Genomic DNA, 18,447 nt, shown 5'->3' on the forward strand with positions numbered 1-18,447 from the left:
GTTTTCAAAATGTTTAAGAAGCTTCATTTAAAATTAAATTAAAATCCTGATCTTACGCTGCCAGCCTGCTCAGTGGGGGTTTCAGGGCAGAGGGCTGGGTATTGGGGGGGGACTCAAGGTCAGGGCAAAAGGCTGGTGTGTGTGTGTGGAGGTGCAGGGCAGAAGGCTGGGTGTTGGGGGCAACTCGAGGTCAGGGCAGAGGGCTGGGGCTGTGGGGGTGCAGGGCAGAGGAATGGGTGTGTGTTGGGGTGGGGAGGTGCAGGGCAGAAGGCTGGGGTGCTCGGCTCGTGGGGGTGCTCCCAGCCCCCTGCCCTGAGCGGCTCATGGGAGGGATATGACCTGTTCCACCCCCTTCCCCCAGGCCCGTCCCTACCTCTCTCTGCCTGCTCTACGGAGCAGCCAGCACGCTGCGCTCGGCTCTGCTCCTCTAGGAGGAGGAGGAGGAGGGGCCGGAATGCACCACGTTGTGGGAAGAAACGGGGGGGGGGGGGCGGGCTGCCGCAGGACCAAGCTTCTGCTTCCTGCCCCCGCGGGGGAGAGCAGGGGGGGGGGGGGGCTGAGTGGGGCAGGGGGCCGGGACCCCCTCCCCACCGCTCTCCCCTGCAGGGGCAGGAGGCAGAAGCTTGATCCTGTGGCAGCCAAGCTTCCCCCTCCCCATTCTTCCCACAGCGTGGTGCATTCTGGCCGTTCCTCCTCCTCTCAGTGGGCAGCAGCGTGCCACTCAGAATCAGCACGTGTGCTGTAGGATGCCGATCCCTGTACTAGGCCAACTCAAACTGAAGGGAAAGCCAGATATCTGCAGGGGTGATGTGACTGATTACCAAAAAGGATCAGTTTCCAAATAGTGTACAAAGAATAAGGATAAAAGATTAATAAAAATTTAAAATCCAAGATATGGAAATACTATTGATTTTCAGCAAGCATTATTCATTAAAAGGCAGCCAAAAGGAACCTTTGGCAGAAAGTTCCAAAACTAAGGAACCAAACTAAGACCAAGGAGGTTCTGCGCCCAACTCACTCCTAACTTATTCTTGCGTCACAACAAAGGTCATCTGACAGATTCACATATCTTTCTTCCACCTTTAACGATTTTCTAATACTTGAAATTAGAAAGAATGCAGTTTATAGGCACTTCTTTATCATTACTACTTCTCCCTGAGGGCTATAGGATGGAGAATTTCATTAACAATGATGTAAGTTATACAGTAATTGTCTGTTGATAAGTGAAGTCGGTATGCAAAAGATCTTCTGGCCCATTCCTATTGAAATATTCAGAGCCAATTAGAACAGGAGTACTTGTGGCATCTTAGAGACTAACAAATTAGTCTCTAAGGTGCCACAAGTACTCCTGTTCTTTTTGCAGATACAGACTAACACGGCTGCTACTCTGAAACCTGTCAGAGCCAATTGTCATTCTGTCCATACTACATTATTTTTGTTATCTAAACCAATGAATTATCAGATTTAATTTAAGTGTCTTGTCTAAGAACAGATATTTGAAGAAGCTGATATATGAAACACAAAAACACACTATCCCTATACTACAGCACCACTTTCTCCATACCAGAGCACCTTAAAAATTAACCTAACTGGCTCTGGTGTGAAGAGCACCAGAAGCTAGTATTTATTGGTTATGATTGTTTCAGTTGTAGCTCAACCTTCTAAATTCAAAATGCAGCTAGAGTTAGAGAGCAGAAATTCAGAAAAAAGCACCTGTGATAAGTATTAAAACTGCTTTAAGTCACAAATGTTAGATTCCTCTGCTTCACATACGAGGAAAGTGCAGGTTACTTCAATCATTTTTAAGGCCTCCCTCCTTATTACATGTTTCTGAACAATTTCTTCAGACATACAAAGCAGAGGGCTCAATCTTGCTTTCAGACACATGTAGCTGCATCCATCTTCTATAAAATCAGTTAGTGTACAAGTCAGTTTTTTATTGAATATACACTTGTGCTTATTTAAGAGCAAAATGTTGCTTAGTGAAGGCGTTCTTTTATACTTTTCAATACAAATGTGTGCTGCAAACAAAAATGTGACAAGCAGGATATAACCACAAATCTGGATAGCTTAGGTCAGCTCTTCTCTCCCTTCCCCTTTTCTTAAATACTGATCACCACCCTCCCCGAAACACTCACTGGCATTTTATTCCATTACCGGAGATAAGAGAATATGATCATTCATTAACATGGAGTTGGTATTTCCTGGCAGAATCTCATGGTTAGCATATGTATTACAGTCTCTGGAGTTAGTTTTACAGGAATAGAAAGAAATGCATGAATATACATACCTGTGCAAAAAGGACGATAGCTCTCCCCACCAAACTGTGCCATAACTCCAACACCATAAGCAGCTGCTTGCCTAACTTCTGGGCTGTTGTCACATATTGACTGTAGCATTGGCCTCAGGAAGTATTCAGCATATTTGAATGAGGATGGGCTGCAGTGCTCTACGATGTCATCAAAAATGCATAACCCCCACTGTCTGTCTGGCCATGGCCTATGTGGACACTACATTAAAAAAAAAAAATTTCTAAGCCACCCCAGAATGTAACTGTTAATCAAGTGCCATGATGCATACAAAAAGATGAATGATTATATCAAAATGAAATGTTCATAATTGCGGAATTTAAGCTCCATTTCAAGTGCTACATGGGTTGACCTGAATTTAATCTTTACAGAGGAATTTGTTCCTCTAATGACACTGATTGCAACACCACAAAGACAAAATCAAAAGGTTACTTTCGCTGTTTGAGGAGAGCAGTTAGACCAGTGGTCTCCAACCTTTTCAAGCCCAAGATCACTTTTTGAATCGAAGGGCAACCCAGGATCTACCCCGCCCCTTCCCCAAAGCTCCGCCCCCCTACACTCCACCCCACCCCCCGTCGCTCGTTCTCCCCCACCCTCACTCACTTTCACAGGGGTGGGGGTAAGGGTTCGAGAGGGGGTACTGGCTCTGGACTGGGGATTTTGCAGTGTGAGAGGGGGCTCTGGGCTGAGCCTGGGGTAGGGGTGCAGAAAGGGGTGGGGGTGCAAGCTCTACGATGGAGTTTGGGTGCAGGAGTGGGCTCCAGGCTGGGGCACAAGAGGGAGTTCAGGGTGCAGGCGGGGGCATGGGGTGCTGGCTCCAGGAGGGGGCTCAGGGTGGGGAGTTGGTGCAGCCTCCCACGGGGCAGCACTTACCTCTGGCAGCTCCTGGTTGGTGGCGAGCACAGCACACCACTCCCGGAAGGGGCCAACACACCCCTGCGGGGGGGGGGGGGGGAGGAGGAGGAGAGAAGGGCAGGGGCACATGACTCACACTCTGCCCCTTTCTGCACGCACTGCCCCTGCAGCCAGGAGAGCTGCAGGGGCGGTGTTTGCAGGCAGGAGCAGCGCGCAGAGGGAGACCCCTACCTCCAACCTGCACTGGCTGCTTCCGGGAGCAGCATGAGGCCAGGATAGGGAGTCTGCTTTAGTGGCAGCCACCGGAGATCATGATCGACTGGGAGATCCTCTAGGATTGACCAGTCGATCGCCATCGATCTGTTGTTGACCACTGAGTTAGACTAATAAATGAAATCAGAGGACTATGTTGAATATAGGAATTTTATACCCCCTCATCTCATACCTAACTATTCCCACTAACTCCCCTTCTCATCCTTTTTTGGGTCTTGTTCCATTAAAGTTCCTTCTACCTGGTGCACTTCCTCTTTCAAATATCTCTCAAATACTTCTGTGAAGCTTATCAGCAATAATTTATGACAGAAGGGTTAGTAAAAAAGAAACAAATGCACTGCTGTGTGATAAAGCACCAGGTGACAAATCTGTTTGATTGTATTTGTCTAGACTATAAATTTCTTGGGGGAAAGCATGCCTATGTTTTGTACAAGGACTCAGTGCTCTAAAAATAATTTGCCATGCCAGCATGAGATCTTATCCATGTACCATAACAAATCAGATTTAAATGGAAAGAATCCAAGATACTTACAATTAAATTGACAATTAGTGGTAGTAGTTGTTCAAACCATAGCAACACTTTCTCCTGGTAGCTGCTGAATATTGAGTGCAAGATATCTGACACTTTAGTCAGAATATAAACATCACTGTCATCCTAAGAAGAAAAAATAGCAATAATATCATTAGTATCCTTTCTGATCAGCAATCTCTCAGAAGATAGAAACCATGTCAAATATTAAGACTTCTGAATTTTGAACCAAAGCAATTTAGACACTGATAACTAGACACAAATAATTCAGAAAGATTTATACCACTATGCAGTGTCTATGCTGCAGAGCTACTTCACCTTAGTTCCTAACTATGTTACATCAGAAGGGTTTGTTTCAGAAGTGAGAGTGTAACAATGCACCATCAAAAGTGGAAAAATACAGAACATTTTACTATGACATAAGCCACTTTGCACCATGGAATCAAATCTGGTTGTTTCCCTATGCAACCCCCTTGGATGAGGACCTTTCCTATAGCTTCCTGATGTCTCAACAGTCTTTACACTGACATTTATATTATAGCCTGTTTTCTACTCCGAGCTCTTCCTTCCTTCTGCTACAACAATCTGGACAATCTGAATCATCTTATTGTCCCCCTGCATAGTGCATCTTTACCCTCCAAAATTACAGTCAATTAAAGGGCACAATCCTGCAGACTTTCACACACAACTCCTACCAACTTAAATGGGACTTATGTGAGGATTGAAGAATTGGCCCTAGCAAGATCCCCTCTGACTCCTTTTGGGAGTTCAATTATTCTCAGTATGGTTGCTTTAATCAGTGCTCCATTCCTATTCTACTCGTTACAGCCATAGCAACAGACAGAAAGCAAAATGCCAACAGTGTCTAGCCTCTGATGGCCACACTACTAGCATACCAATATTTTCACATCTCACACAGCATGACAAGCTGCCCTGCAGTAGAAAGTGGGGATTGCAACTTCAGGCCACTTCTGCACTGCCATGCTATAACCAAAGTCCAAAATAAACTTTGGTATGCACGTTAACTCACTCATGTTACTTTAAAAATTATTGTTTTTAAAATCACTATGAAATAAAGGTACAAAGGGAATTGTAAGGAGAGGTTACTTACCTTGTACAGTAATTGAAGTTCTTGGAGATGTGCCCCACTAAGGAGGCTCTGCTTCAGGACATGTGTGTACCCATGAACTCTTGACTGGAATTTTTCTAGTGTTCATACATATTCTCTAGATATGCTTGTGCTCGGATATAAGGGGATGAGACCCTCAGCTGCTCCAGTTCCTTCTCAATCACGAAAGTCCAGTGAGAAGACTGATGTAGAAGGGAAGGAGGGCAGGTAGTGGAGGTCCCATAGGAACACATCTCAAAAAACTCCACTTTCTGTACCATGTAAATTACCTCTCCAAGTAGTGTCTGTATGGGTTTTCCACTTCAAGAGATTCCCAAGCAGTACCCTCAATTACAGAGGAGATGGATTCAGTATAAACCATAAAACAGCATCATCAAAAGTTGTATCAGCGCTGGAAGCAGGCATGAGAGCACAGTGCTAAGAAAACATGTGCACTAAAGACTACAAGGACTGCCCTGCAGATGTCTGAGATGGGAAGGTTTTTCAGAAAGGCCACAGCTAGGCTGAGCCCTGGTGGAGTGGGAAATCACGCTAGGAGGGGAAGAGGTTTCATAAATATATTAAGAAGCATCCCAAAAACCATTTAGACAGTGTTTGGGTGGAGATTGGGTGCCCTATCATTAGTTCTGCGATTGAGAGAAAAAGCCATGGGGAAGTCCTGAAGTGCTTCGTTCTGTTGAGGTAAATGATAGAGCTCTTCTTACATCTAGTGTATACAGGCTCAGTTCCCTCAAAGAGTGAGACTTGGGATAAAATACCAGTAAGTGAATCTCCTGATTAACATGGAAACCTAAAGAAACTTAAGGTAGGAAGCGAGAGTGTGGACACCGCTTAGCAACAGAATACAGCGTGTGGTGGATCAGCCATCAGGAATCCCAGCTCCTCCAACCCACCCGGCTGAGATAGCTGCTATAAAGAATACAGTTTGGAGGGCCAAATGGAGGGCTCCCCATAGGTTCAAATGGGGGTTTCCTCAGCACAATAAGGACTAAGTTGAGGTCCCATGGTGGAATAGATTTCTTAACAAGAGGAAAAGTGTAGAACAGACCCCTAATGAACCTCGTTGTGGTTGGGTGGATAAAGAATAAAAATCCCTCAATGGGTGTGGGTGTGCATATGGGGGGAGAGAGAGAGAAGCTGATGGCAGCCACATGAACTTAAACTGAACTCAGCAATAATTCTGAGATTTTTTTAATTTAGCAGGTAATTGCAAGTACATCAGACAAGATTCGAGAGGAGGTATAGATCAGGGGCTGCACCAAGCCTGAGAGTTTCCACTTCTGTAGATAAATTTTCCTTTTTAGTGGGTTTTCTATTATTAAGTAGTACTCTTTGTATCTCTAGTGCGAAGTTTTGTTCTACACCAAAAAATCATCTAATAGCCATGTCTTGAGGTGAAGCACTGAGAGGTTGGGGCAGGAGATGGATCTTGACTCTTGAGTGAGAAGATCCACTGTCAGGAGAAGGGGATCCTCTGTCAGACATGAACCAACTCTGCGAATCATACCTGTATCTTGACCATGATGATGTTAGAAGGATGGCTTCTGTTTCAACTTATTCAGAACCTTGAGCAGTAATGGCTTTGGGGGCAAGCATATAGCAATACATGAGGCCAAAGGATGACTACAGTGTTGCATCGAATTGGGGCTTTGCCTTCCCCTCAAACAGTCGTCTGCACATCGCTTGGGATGCTGATACAAAGATTTATCTCCAGATGACCCCAGGTATGACATCTTTCAGAATACCGCGTTGTTCAGCTCCCACCTGTGATAGTGGTTGAAATGCCTGCTGAGGGAATCTACCACTATTTTGAAGTCCTGGTAGCGAAACAGATCTGTAGGTGGTGTGATATGGATTCAGCACCGAAGGGCTAGAATCTTGCGCCTCCTTGACGACTGATATAATACACTACTGCTTTGCTATCCAGAATTATTCTGATCGGGTGCTCTTGATGTCGAGTAGAAGAGTAATGGACCTCTTTGAGCTCTAATATGTTGATATGCAGGATCACCTTCTGCAGGTTCCATTTGCCGAGCTGTGAAGTCATGAAGTGCATAACCCAGCCCAGCAGGAAGGCACCTGTAGTGATGATCCTTGGGGGTGGGAGGCTGTGAGAACATAACTCCCATGCATACTTTTGGGAGAATCTTTTCACCAATTAAGAGAATGAAGGACCTCTGAGGTATGGACACAGTTTTGACTTGAGTAGACTGCTTTTTTGGAGGGTGTCGATAGTTCTCAGCCAGGCTTGAAGACACCAAGAGTGTAGTCTTGCTAAGTGGCAGAGGTGGATTAAGGTTTCCTGGGGTCCTGGGCCAGAGCAAGTGTGTTTGTGGGGGGGTAGGGGGACGGTCTACCCCACCCCTTGCACCTTCAGTCCCATACCCGTTCTGCCCCTTCTCTGGGGCCCATGCCTGTTCACCCACAGTCCCCGCATTGTACGCCCCCGCCACAGCAACTCTCCACAACCCATTTGCTCCTTTCTGCACCCTCCTCCCCCCACTGCAGCCTCAAGAACGGAGCGAGAGCTCCTCCAGTCCCAGGGCCACAGCGAGGGTCCATGTGCCGGGGCTTCCCCTGCGCTTCTGTGGGGGACCAGGTCGGAGCACTGGGGCTACTCCTGCCCTGTCTGTCCCGCGGCTTCTGCCAGGGAGGGGTCAGGGAGCACTGGGGGCTTCTGCTGCCCAGCAGCGGATTTTTCTCTAGCCACTGGCCTGTGCCCAGGGGCCCCAATCTGCCACTGCTAAGTGGATCACAAACTTACAGGCTGCCATATGGCCCAGGAATTGAAGGCAAGCCCTTGCTGTGGTTTGCGGGTTCTGTTGTACACCTCTACCCAGATATAATGTGACCTGATATAACACAAATTCGGATATAACTCAGTAAAGCAGTGTTCCAGGGGAATGGGGCTGCGCACTCCGGTGGATCAAAGCAAGTTCGATAGAATGCGGTTTTACCTATAACACGGTAAGATTTTTTTGGGTCCCGAGGACAGCGTTATATTGAGGTAGAGGTGTATTGTCAAAATGAGGCTGGACATCATAGCGGCATTCAGTGAAGTTTTGAAAAACACTTGTGACTGTCTGGCCATCCATTAGGAGGGCTTGAAATTGTTCCACCTGTAGCATGTGTTCAATAAAAGATGTACTCTTTGAATAACTTGTAAAATCATATTTTGCCATCAGGGCTTGGTAATTGGCTATTCTGAATTGCAAAGAGGCCAAGGAGTAGCTTTTACAATCCAGAATGGCCAGCCATTTTAGCTCGTCAGATAGTGTTTAACAGGACCAACCGTGCCTATTTTGTTCGTTAATGGCCTCAGCCACCAGGGAGTTAGGTATAGGATGGGAGAAAAGAATTCTCCAAGCTTCTGGGCGGTATATAATGTGTGTCAGCTCATTTATACATGTCTGACAAATTCTAGCTACCATGCCACCTCATATGGGCTGGGGCCAGCAGAGCATCATTGATGGGCAAAGTGATTTTGCTCCGAGATATATGTAGAATGTTCTTGTATCTCCTCAAACAGGAGATACAAGAACATTTGTTTTATAAGATCTTGAAAGGCCTTGAAATTATCAACCTAAGATGGTGAGGGAGACATAACAGCCTCATCTAGTGAGGAAGAGGATTTGTGGAAAGGTGGTATTTCTGCTTCTCCAGCCAGCTGTTGCTCCTCTGTAAGTTCCCCCTATGGAGCAGGACTTGAGGATGTCAGTTGTTTTTGGCATGCTCTCCTACAAGAAGCGACCCTGTAGAGCTGATCACCCTAAGGGGCCCTTGGGTTCCAATAAGCCAACTCTTATGGGGCATAAGGGAAGAGGGCAGGACCCCAAAGTTGCTGGGTGTAATTTCTTCCTTGGGATGCACCTTAAGGGAGAGAGGCTAGAAGAGAAAGGAGGAGGAGCCTTGGACACCTCTGAATCAGATGAAGTGCCCGCAGCAGTGTCCATCGGATGGGCAAGTGGTACTGATACCAGCAGTTTGTCAAGTCAGTACTGGGGACTGGAAAGGGTCTGGTTACTGCATCTGGAGGCCAAGACTCAATTGGGCAGCAAGACTGTATTGGAGAATAGGGGTACCAGCTGAAAGTCCCTCTCAGTACCCTCAAATTGTGAGAGGCCGTTGACCGTGTTGGTACCAGAGGATGAGTTACTGTGGATGGCAGGACTGGAGGGCAAGTGGACTCCAGAAGATAAGTTGGTACCAGCGAGAACTCTTTCAGTATCCCTCAGTAAAAGCAATTTGAGTTCTTCCAGGATCTGAAGGTCCTCATGGAAAGGGAGCCAGGATGGCACCAGAGAATCAGGAGAATGACCCTTGGGACTCAGCATATATAGTGTGGTACAGGAGAGGGTACTGAAGTGCAATCCATATTCCCATCTCAGCTGGGTACATAAGACTGTATCAACAACAGTTTCAGCTCCGCTTTAAAATTCATTTGCTTTGAAGGTACGGAGTCCAGTGCTGACACCACTCTAGATTGTTTACCAATGGCTTCTCAGTATGCAATGTGGTCTTTTTAGCTGATGCTGCAGTCTTGTGACCAGAGTGGGTAAGAGCCTCACCAATTCCTGAGTCTGTCTTCATGTCCTGGCACAGATCAAGACTTTTCCTTGCTCTTATCCTGCTCTGTAAAATGGGGTCTTTTTTTTTTTTGGAGTCTGGATGGTTCTGAAGGACCCCAGGGTTTGCTTACCATAGCAACTGTGATGCACCAGGCTGCTCTGAACAACCAAATCCAATGTATAAAGGTGGTGGTTTGGACCCCAGGGTCTCAGAGAATGCTCCATCAACAGGAGTTTTAGTCTCATCTCCAACTTTTTTGATCCGCTTTTAACTCCTGAGTAGATCGTACATTTGGCGGGGACACGAGTCTCTCTCAGGCAGTGGAGACATATTGAATGCCTGTCACTGCAAGGAAAAGGCCTATGGCAGGCCTGGCAGAGTTTGAAGCCTGGGATCTTGGGCATAACTCAGGGGTTCTCAAACTATGTTGTCAGAAGGTCATGGTGCAATGAAGTTTGAGAACCGCTGGCATAACTCACTACTTGTGGCTGTGGATTGAGGTCTGAAAGAATAAAAATATCCCAGACTGGGCAAATAAAAGAAGGAAAGGTGGAACTCCACAAAAGCACAAAGCTGTGTTAAATAAACAAATTCAAAAAAACAAAGTAAAAGAATGACAGAATGAACAAACAATAAAAGCAACAAGTCACTGGCTAGCTACAGCTAACAGTGCACTGCTCTGTCTCAAGCCACAGGCAACTGAGAAACAACTGGAGCAGCAGCAGCAGATCTGTCCCACCCATTCACCAGAGCCCAAAGATATCTATGATGCAGGTGTGGACCCAGGGATCAAAAGTGTATGGGCGCACACACATCCTGAAGTGGAGTAACCAGATGGACACTATTCAAAGAAAAAGTTAAATAGAGTAATCTTACTAAGCGCATTAAGTCATTCCTCTCATGACAAGTTCATGGGAACAATTTTACGTCAGGTTATTTTTCTTGGTAAAAAGAAAAAAAAGTGTTCTATATATTTTGAAATGACAAGATGTATAGCAGTAACTCTTAGTAAACATAACTCACATTTGCTTTCCAATGAATTTCAGTAGCTATGAAAATATAGCAATACTGAATGTTAAAATATTTTCCTTACAGATTTCATACATCACAGAATGATTATGTACAGTAACTGATTTTTCTCAAAATAACCATGTATGTCCATCCATATTCTTGGGAGAAGTGCATCCCTGGCACATGATTTTGGAAACTTCTATCAAGTACTGTCTATGAGACCACTTGCATCCCATTGTTTAGTTGTGAGAATTTAAGAGAGGGCATGGACCCTAACCACTCTCAGTTCCTTCAATTAACTGAACAGCCCGAACAAGAGAGACTAGTTGGAATGGGCTGAGGTGTGTGGATCCATATGGACATTTTCCAAAAATCAGTCATTAGGGTAAGACACTTTTTCGCCTTCAAGAACTGCTCATATGGCTCCCCAGTTCTGGAAATTAACAAGCAGTTGTGACCTTCCAGGTGGTGTGTGAGAAATTAGTAGCTGAAGTCACTGCAGGACTGCTCTCAAACTGGGCACAGATCTAGGAGGACAAATTGAGGAAATAAGGCTTTCATAAATGTGTCTGGAGCGCAAAGTAGGAATCGTACATTTTTTGAGAGAGACATTGTAAAGGCGCATTTTGGAAACTTTTAAAACTGTGATGTGCCCCTAAGCTCAAAACAGTGGATCTATGAGCATTAGTATGATTAATTAATTGGTCCTGTGGTAACATCTGAGCCCCAATCATGCACTGTGCTAGGCACTGTAGAAACAGAACAAAGACTATATTCATACAGTGGAGGGAGAATGCAGAACAAGCTTTGTAACACACAATGAATTAAAATTCATGATCCATGCTTTGAAAAGGTGAAAAGCTGAACTGGCAGCTAGATGAACAGTCAAAACTTTCATTAAGTTCACTATTAAGTACTCAAAAATTAGAAAGGATGGAGGACAACCTCTAGTCCATTCTTTTCTAAGAAAGGAGAATCTTTCCACGACTTCATTCATCAAAGAAGTTTTCCATGTAGAATGTTTCCTGCTTTCCAATATAATCTTTTGGACTCCTCTGTAGAGTTCCCAATCTAGTGCCCAACTAACACAGAAGCTAAACCAGGGGCGGGCAAACTGTTTGGCCTGAGGGCTGCATCAGGTTTCCAAAATTGTATGGAGGACCGGTTAGCAGAGGCTGTGCCTCCCCAAACAGCCAGGCGTGGCCCGGCCCCGGCCCCTATCCAACCCCCCAGTTTTCCTGCTCCACTGTCAGCGCCCGGAACCCCTGCCCCTGACTGCCTCCCACCACCTCCACCGCTCATTCCTGACTGCACCCCTCCCCCTCCAGCCCCCATTCAACCCATTCCGCACTCTGACCACCCCAACCCCTATCCACAACCCCGCCCCCTGACCACCACCCCGAACTCCCCTGCCCTCTATCCAATCCCCTCTGCTTCCTGCCCCCTTACTGTGCTCCCTGGAGCACTGGCGGCTGGCAGTGCTACAGCTGTGCCATCCAGAGCACCAGGAGAGGCAGCTGTGCCGCCTGGCTGGAGCCAGCCATGCCACTGCGCAGCACTGAGCACCAGGTCAGGCCCGGGCTCTGCAGTTGCACTGCCCGGCAAGAGCTCGCAGCACCGCCACCCAGAGCATTGCACCAGTGGCGCAGTGAGCTGAGGCTGCGGGGGAGGGGGAACAGCAGGGGAGGGGCCAGGGGCTAGCCTCCCAGGGCAGGAGCTCAGGAGCCAGGCAGGAGGGTCCCACGGGCTGGATATGGCCCGCAGACGGTAGTTTTCCCACCTATGAGCTAAACTGTTAGCTTGAAATGGAAATACAGGTGGAAAAATCTTACTCTGATAGTGAAGTGATCTGGTAGATCAGGATGCATAACTTGTGGTTCCAATATGTACCAATACACGTTTTCTGCTTCTTCATCCAGCTAGAGACCAAATGTCCTGGTACTGAGAATGTCCTAGTACTGAGAAACAGACAGTCAGGACTCTTAGCCCTGCTTATCAGGACTTGGCACTGGAGGGACTTTAGTACCAACCTTCATGCTCTCCTTTGAACATGGAGAGTTTTGGGAATTACAGCACTGCCTCTGTCAGGCCTTAAGCAGCCATCTTCAGTGAGTAGGTCTAAGTCAAAGGCCCTTTAAATGTCAACTGTTCTGGGTGTTAGATACAGGCTTGGTTGACTAAACCCTAGGAGCTTCCTCCATCAGAAATAGTTAGATGTTTCCTTCCCAGTACTTTTGGGTTCTATAGTCTCCACCCAGGGACTGATGACAGCTAACAATCATCAGCAACACATATGATGACACTGAAGGAGGCAAATGGCTTGCAGCCTACCTGACCTTAAGTCATGCTGTTGCTTGGGTTAGCAACACCACGCAGGCCCAAAAAGCACAAAGATGAAAAAGCAGGACAACTGGGCTGAACCTTGGACAATACTTGGAATAGAACAATGATTGAAAAAGTATTAAAAAGCAATCCTATTTAGAAGAGGAAAGCTCTTCAAAAGAGGAAATAAGGAAAAGCTCTGCTCTAAACCCGTTCCATCAGCAGTTAGGATAGATCTTCAAGTTCCAGCACATGGTGTAGCACCAATGGACAATGCTTGTTAGAAACTTCTGAGGAAACATGTCAAAGATGCACTTCTCCAATACTGGGGATCCATATGGGCAAGTCTCAAAGGATTTGGTGTTTGTTTCAATTCAGCAGAATGTCACTGTGGTGTAATGTCTGTCTCCACATAGCTGCTGCTCTGTGGAATTTGAAAGTGTCTAAAAAAATTTTTTTTTTAAACAAACAAAAAAAGAAATAACTTACTTCATCTTGTAATGACTCTTCAACTTGTTCATCATAGTCTTCATCTTGTCTTTTCACTAAATTAAAAGGAGTAAGTGCAAACTGTACGGTTTAGATGTTTTCTCTAGGACCCACTCCTGCAAAAGCGCAGGAACAGTTGATAAAAATGCAGTAATGGATAAAAGAGGACCCCAGAAACAGTTGCAGGGTGAAGCACTCAGAACCTTCTGTCAGAGTGCCTGAAGGAGACATTGGGCAAGTAAGGAAAATGCACTGAACAGATTAGGAGTAAGTATGTGAGGGAGCATGGGAGAAGGGCAACCTTGGTCTGGGAAAAACGAATAGACCAGAAAAGCAGGGAAAAAGGATACTAAAAACAGTCATTGCTGTAGGATTGGGAGGTTGTCACAGATTTAAGGCCAGAAGGGACAATTCTGATCTAGTCCAGTGTTTCTCAAACTGGTGCAGAGAAAGCCCCTGGCGGGCCGGTTTGTTTACCTGCTCAGTCCGCAGGTCTGGCCAATTGCGGCTCCCACTGGCCGCGGTTCGCTGCTCCAGGCCAATGGGAGCTGCTGGAAGTGGCGGCCAGCACATCCCTCGGCCTGCGCCACTTCCAGCAGCTCCCATTGGCCTGTAGTGGCGAACCACAGCCAGTGGGAGCCGCGATCGGCCAGACCTGCGGACGGGGCAGGTAAACAAACCGGCCCGCTAGGGACTTTCTCTACACAAGCGGCAACCCCAGTTTGAGAAACACTGATCTAGTCTGACTGTCTTAGAATTTCATCTAGTGATTTCTAGATCAACTTCTGATTGAGCTACAACATTTTTTGGAAAAGATTTCAAATGATGGAGAATACATCCTTTGGTAAGGTGTTTCAAAGGTCAATTACTAGTACAGTTTGCACCTCATTTCTTGTCTGAATGTATCTAGTTTCAGCTTACTGCTGCTGGATCTCAAGGTGAGGTAACTCAGGAGAGGATAACTGAACAAGCAGTCAATATGAGATGTTTAGAATCTTTGCTCTAGAGAGCTATCTTTAGTGCAAATTATAAAACTTATTCTAATACACAGAAGGTGGCACTAACTTACCCTGTCTTAACTCTTGATTTTTAAAGTGCTCTTCTAGTTTTCCTTTCAATATTCCTCCAAGTTCTTCAAAATGTTCATTGTTAAGGCATCCATCTCCCATTACCTCAATGCACTAGTGAAATACAGTATATTCAAAATAGAAGTTTTTAACATTAAACACTACTCAAATAGTGGCAGTGAAATTTTAACATATTGAAAACACTGACTAGAGCTATACTTCAGATTACCACTGACAAAGTAGCAAACTTTTTTTTAAAAGAATTTTCATATTAATTCTAGGCTTATAAAATTAAGGAACTGACATTTTACAAGTTAGATCCACATTATAAGTAAAAATTGTTTAGCGTTTTTTCTAGACTTTTGTTTGATATTCAGTATTAATGTTTTTAAATAAATGTTATCTATGCAAGTGAAAAATTGTGTTCCCTAATCCAGAAAAAATTACGTTTATAAGATTCAATAGACATTTTCAATAATTAGCTATGAAAATTAATCACATTAAACTAAGCTAACAAAATATATAGTCAAATGATAGGTATCTCTTGGAAAAATCTCCTGTATTAGTAATTTAAACTTATGGCAAGCACTAAATTTCCTTGACACTAAAAAAAAAAAGTATATACATACATACATACATACATACATACATACACACACACACACACACACACACACACACACACACACACACACACACAGAGTTTTCAATAATAATAATGATAATGGTATAAACAGTTCTATGAAGAAAAAAGATCACCTTTGCAAATGAATGCATTATTTCTGAAAGTACATCTGAATCAGGTTCTGTCCCTATAGCTTTGATAAGCGCATCACACATGAAATGCCACATCTGTGTGAGATATTCTGGCCCACGAACTCTAGCACAGTCAAGGAGAAGAGGCATTGATTCTGCTGCTGCCACACGAACACGTTTGATTATTAAGGAAATACTGGATAATTGAAATCAAACTGAAGTACTTTTATGACATGAGCATCAGGAAACATACTACAAAAAAGGTACTAAATTCCCATCTTAAACTATGACCAGTCACCCCAAGCTGAAACATACTCATTTTCATAACTACCCAGACATTTAATCAAAGAGACTGGATGTAAAAAAGTTATTTTTGCCATATAAAAGTTTTAAAGATTTACAATGTAAACTAAGGTTGAAGAAGAGCTATCTAAGCATTTCCTTGGCTTCTTGATTCATGCTGCAACTAACATTTACATTTACTTATTTAATTTTCTTTTAAAGAACCAAAAAAGCCATATTTGCCAAAGGAACTGGACTAGCTTAGAAAGATAGGCATAAAAAATATTTGTCATGTTAACTGACTGTGCTGGTATCTGTACTATTTACCTGACAAACACCAAAGTATTGGAGAAATACATAAATTTAAATATAGCACATTTTTGCCAAAGCTAACAGCCTCCTTTAATGGTGCAATTTGAATAAAGCTATGATCTAGAAGCACAACATATGCTAAATATTGAGGTTGTAAAAATTGTCCTTGCCCATTGTGGCAAGACTAGTAAACAGCTACCAAAATAATACTTCAATGTTGTTTTGGACATTTCCCCACCCTATTTACTTCTTCCTCACTCTCTGAGTTATGTTATGGAGGCTTTTCATCAGATAAGAGCTGAAGGCAGACATTTAGGGATAGTCAGTGCTGCTTTTTAGTTGGATGAACTAGATACAGAGGCGAGTGCATATTGTAAGATTAGGAAGTTAAGACCCAAACTCTAATTTGCATATGTACTGAAACTAGACGCCCAAGCCAACGGACAAAGAATTTAAAGAATTGGTCAAAGTAGTATTTATTGCTGGACTGACACCTTGTTTGCAATGGATCAGGTTGGAGAAATTTAAACTCCTGATTTATACAATACTGAAAGTGAGGTTAGCTATAGACAGACACCTTCCCGATACTAGAATAAAACACTGTTGAATTTACTTTCTCCATATTCATGGAAAGATGACTAGCACAGCTGAAGTTTTGAGTTTTTCAGAAGTAAAACTGCTAGTTAATCTCTATTGTTTTTATATTAAAAAGGATATCATCATGGAAATAGAATTTCAACAAAGGAACCATCAGTTTTACAACTTGCTCTGTGTACTCCACAAATCCTTCTTTTAATTCCTTAGCATAGCAAACCTGAAACAAAAAGGGTAATTTTAACATTATCAGCACTAGGTAAAAGCATTACTACTAAAATTTTTAAATTATGAAATGTTCAAGGAGGATAGTAGACAACCAGAGTAAGGTCAGAGATAATGGAAAAGCCACGTTAGAATGCATTTATTTACCACTTTCTCATATTATTTGGAAAGAGCCAGATGGCAGAGTATATTTTTTCACTAGTGGCTGAATATCTTAGACTAAATGTGTATACTTTATGATACGTAATAGAAAATTATTTTTCTAGGGATCCTTTTGCTGACATCTGAAAGGACACTCATTACATTTGTCCCAAGGCTTAATTTTTATAAAAGTTAACAGAACTTAAGACCAATAGAAAAAAAGTTTCCATATTTTTAAGTCATCTGCAGAGTCTGAAACCTAAACTGCAGCAATATGAACCTAAAAATGAAAACTACTTAAATTTGAATGCGAGCAGTAAGTTGAGGATGAATGAGTTATCTTTGGCCACAAAAAAGTTTGCCCAACCACACCCTAGTACTGCAAGAATAAAATACTTATATATATGTATATGGGATTCAGATTTAATTATTGACTTAACTATTAATTTAATTCCATAGAAAACCTAGCAAGAAGTAGCTGACCAAGATTTCCCATTACCCACCAGCATCTGGCATGCAGTTGCTTTTTCTTCAAGGCCTGCAGTTTTAATTCCAAAACTTTGCTGGTCTCCTAGGTTTACAAATTCCCAACCATCATCATCACTCATATTCTCCATATCTTGGGCTGTTGTAGAAAGAAAAAAAAAAAAGTTCTACAAATGCTGCCAAATCTTATTTCAAAGATTTTTCAAAACAAAGTAATCGTTATAACCTACTGTCTAGTAGAGCAACTTCAGGCTTAATTGACGCAGTCTTCATTAAAGGCCCCATGACGACAGGAAGGTACTGCTGAAATTCTTTTCCAAGGATTTTGCACATTCTAGCCCATGCAGAGATCATGTAAGATATCTGTGAGAGCAGTTTTAAAACTCACATAAGCACACTCATCATTACCTGTTTCAATGTGTATTAAAACAAAATGGGAGGAAATGCACCGCAGTACATAACAAGTGGTTAAAAATCTATCGTGGTCAGATTACTGGATCACAATTACCGAGGATATAGACAAAGACAAGGAAATACTATACATTTTGATCCTTTCCTCAAGGTGCTATAGTTGAATGTCCATTGCCTAAGAGCCACAAAGCACTCTGTTTTCAAAAACATTGCCTCCTGCCACAACATTGATGTGATCTGCTGTTAGGAAACCCATGTTAATTCCTTTATTGCCAGTCAGCTATAATATCTGGTTTCAATCTCAAATTACAGCCTTCATGAAAAAAACATGGTCGAGCCACTTATGTAGGACCCAGCTTACCAATGTGGAGTCTACCATCTACATCTGACTACTATGACATCATAAGGCTCAACAACTTTAAAGTTGCTAATAATTATGGCCTACTGTATCATCACTAGCATCCCACTATCTATGCTAGAGACTAATAGCAACCACACAACTTGGAACATACAGAATCTGATCCAAGAGGGACAGACTTTACAAACTGGATCTCTCTCAATTAACTACATCTTCATAACCCTAACCAACCAACCAAATTTTCACTCTACCTGCTGGAATGAGGGCTGCTCCTCCAACCTCAGTTACAGACTGCCCTCTACTAGCCACCTTCAGGGTCTTTAGAAATT

The 18,447-nt window shown here is 43.6% G+C and overlaps 1 protein-coding gene across 2 annotated transcripts in view; it reads right to left on the reverse strand.

Annotated features, from left to right (window-relative positions):
* The window catches only part of IPO5 (importin 5), a gene marked incomplete at its 5' end in the record, with an annotated part of 84,272 nt that overhangs the window by 25,187 nt on the left and 40,638 nt on the right, over nt 1-18,447 (reverse strand). For both annotated transcript variants that reach the window (XM_034758233.1, XM_034758232.1), the window contains 8 exon segments: nt 2,291-2,510; nt 3,970-4,092; nt 13,487-13,542; nt 14,556-14,667; nt 15,313-15,485; nt 16,621-16,717; nt 17,367-17,488; nt 17,580-17,712. In XM_034758233.1, the coding sequence (XP_034614124.1) occupies nt 2,291-2,510; nt 3,970-4,092; nt 13,487-13,542; nt 14,556-14,667; nt 15,313-15,485; nt 16,621-16,717; nt 17,367-17,488; nt 17,580-17,712 (1,036 nt within the window).

This window comes from Trachemys scripta, chromosome 1, assembly GCF_013100865.1.
Source record: "Trachemys scripta elegans isolate TJP31775 chromosome 1, CAS_Tse_1.0, whole genome shotgun sequence".
Lineage (NCBI taxonomy): Eukaryota > Metazoa > Chordata > Testudines > Emydidae > Trachemys > Trachemys scripta.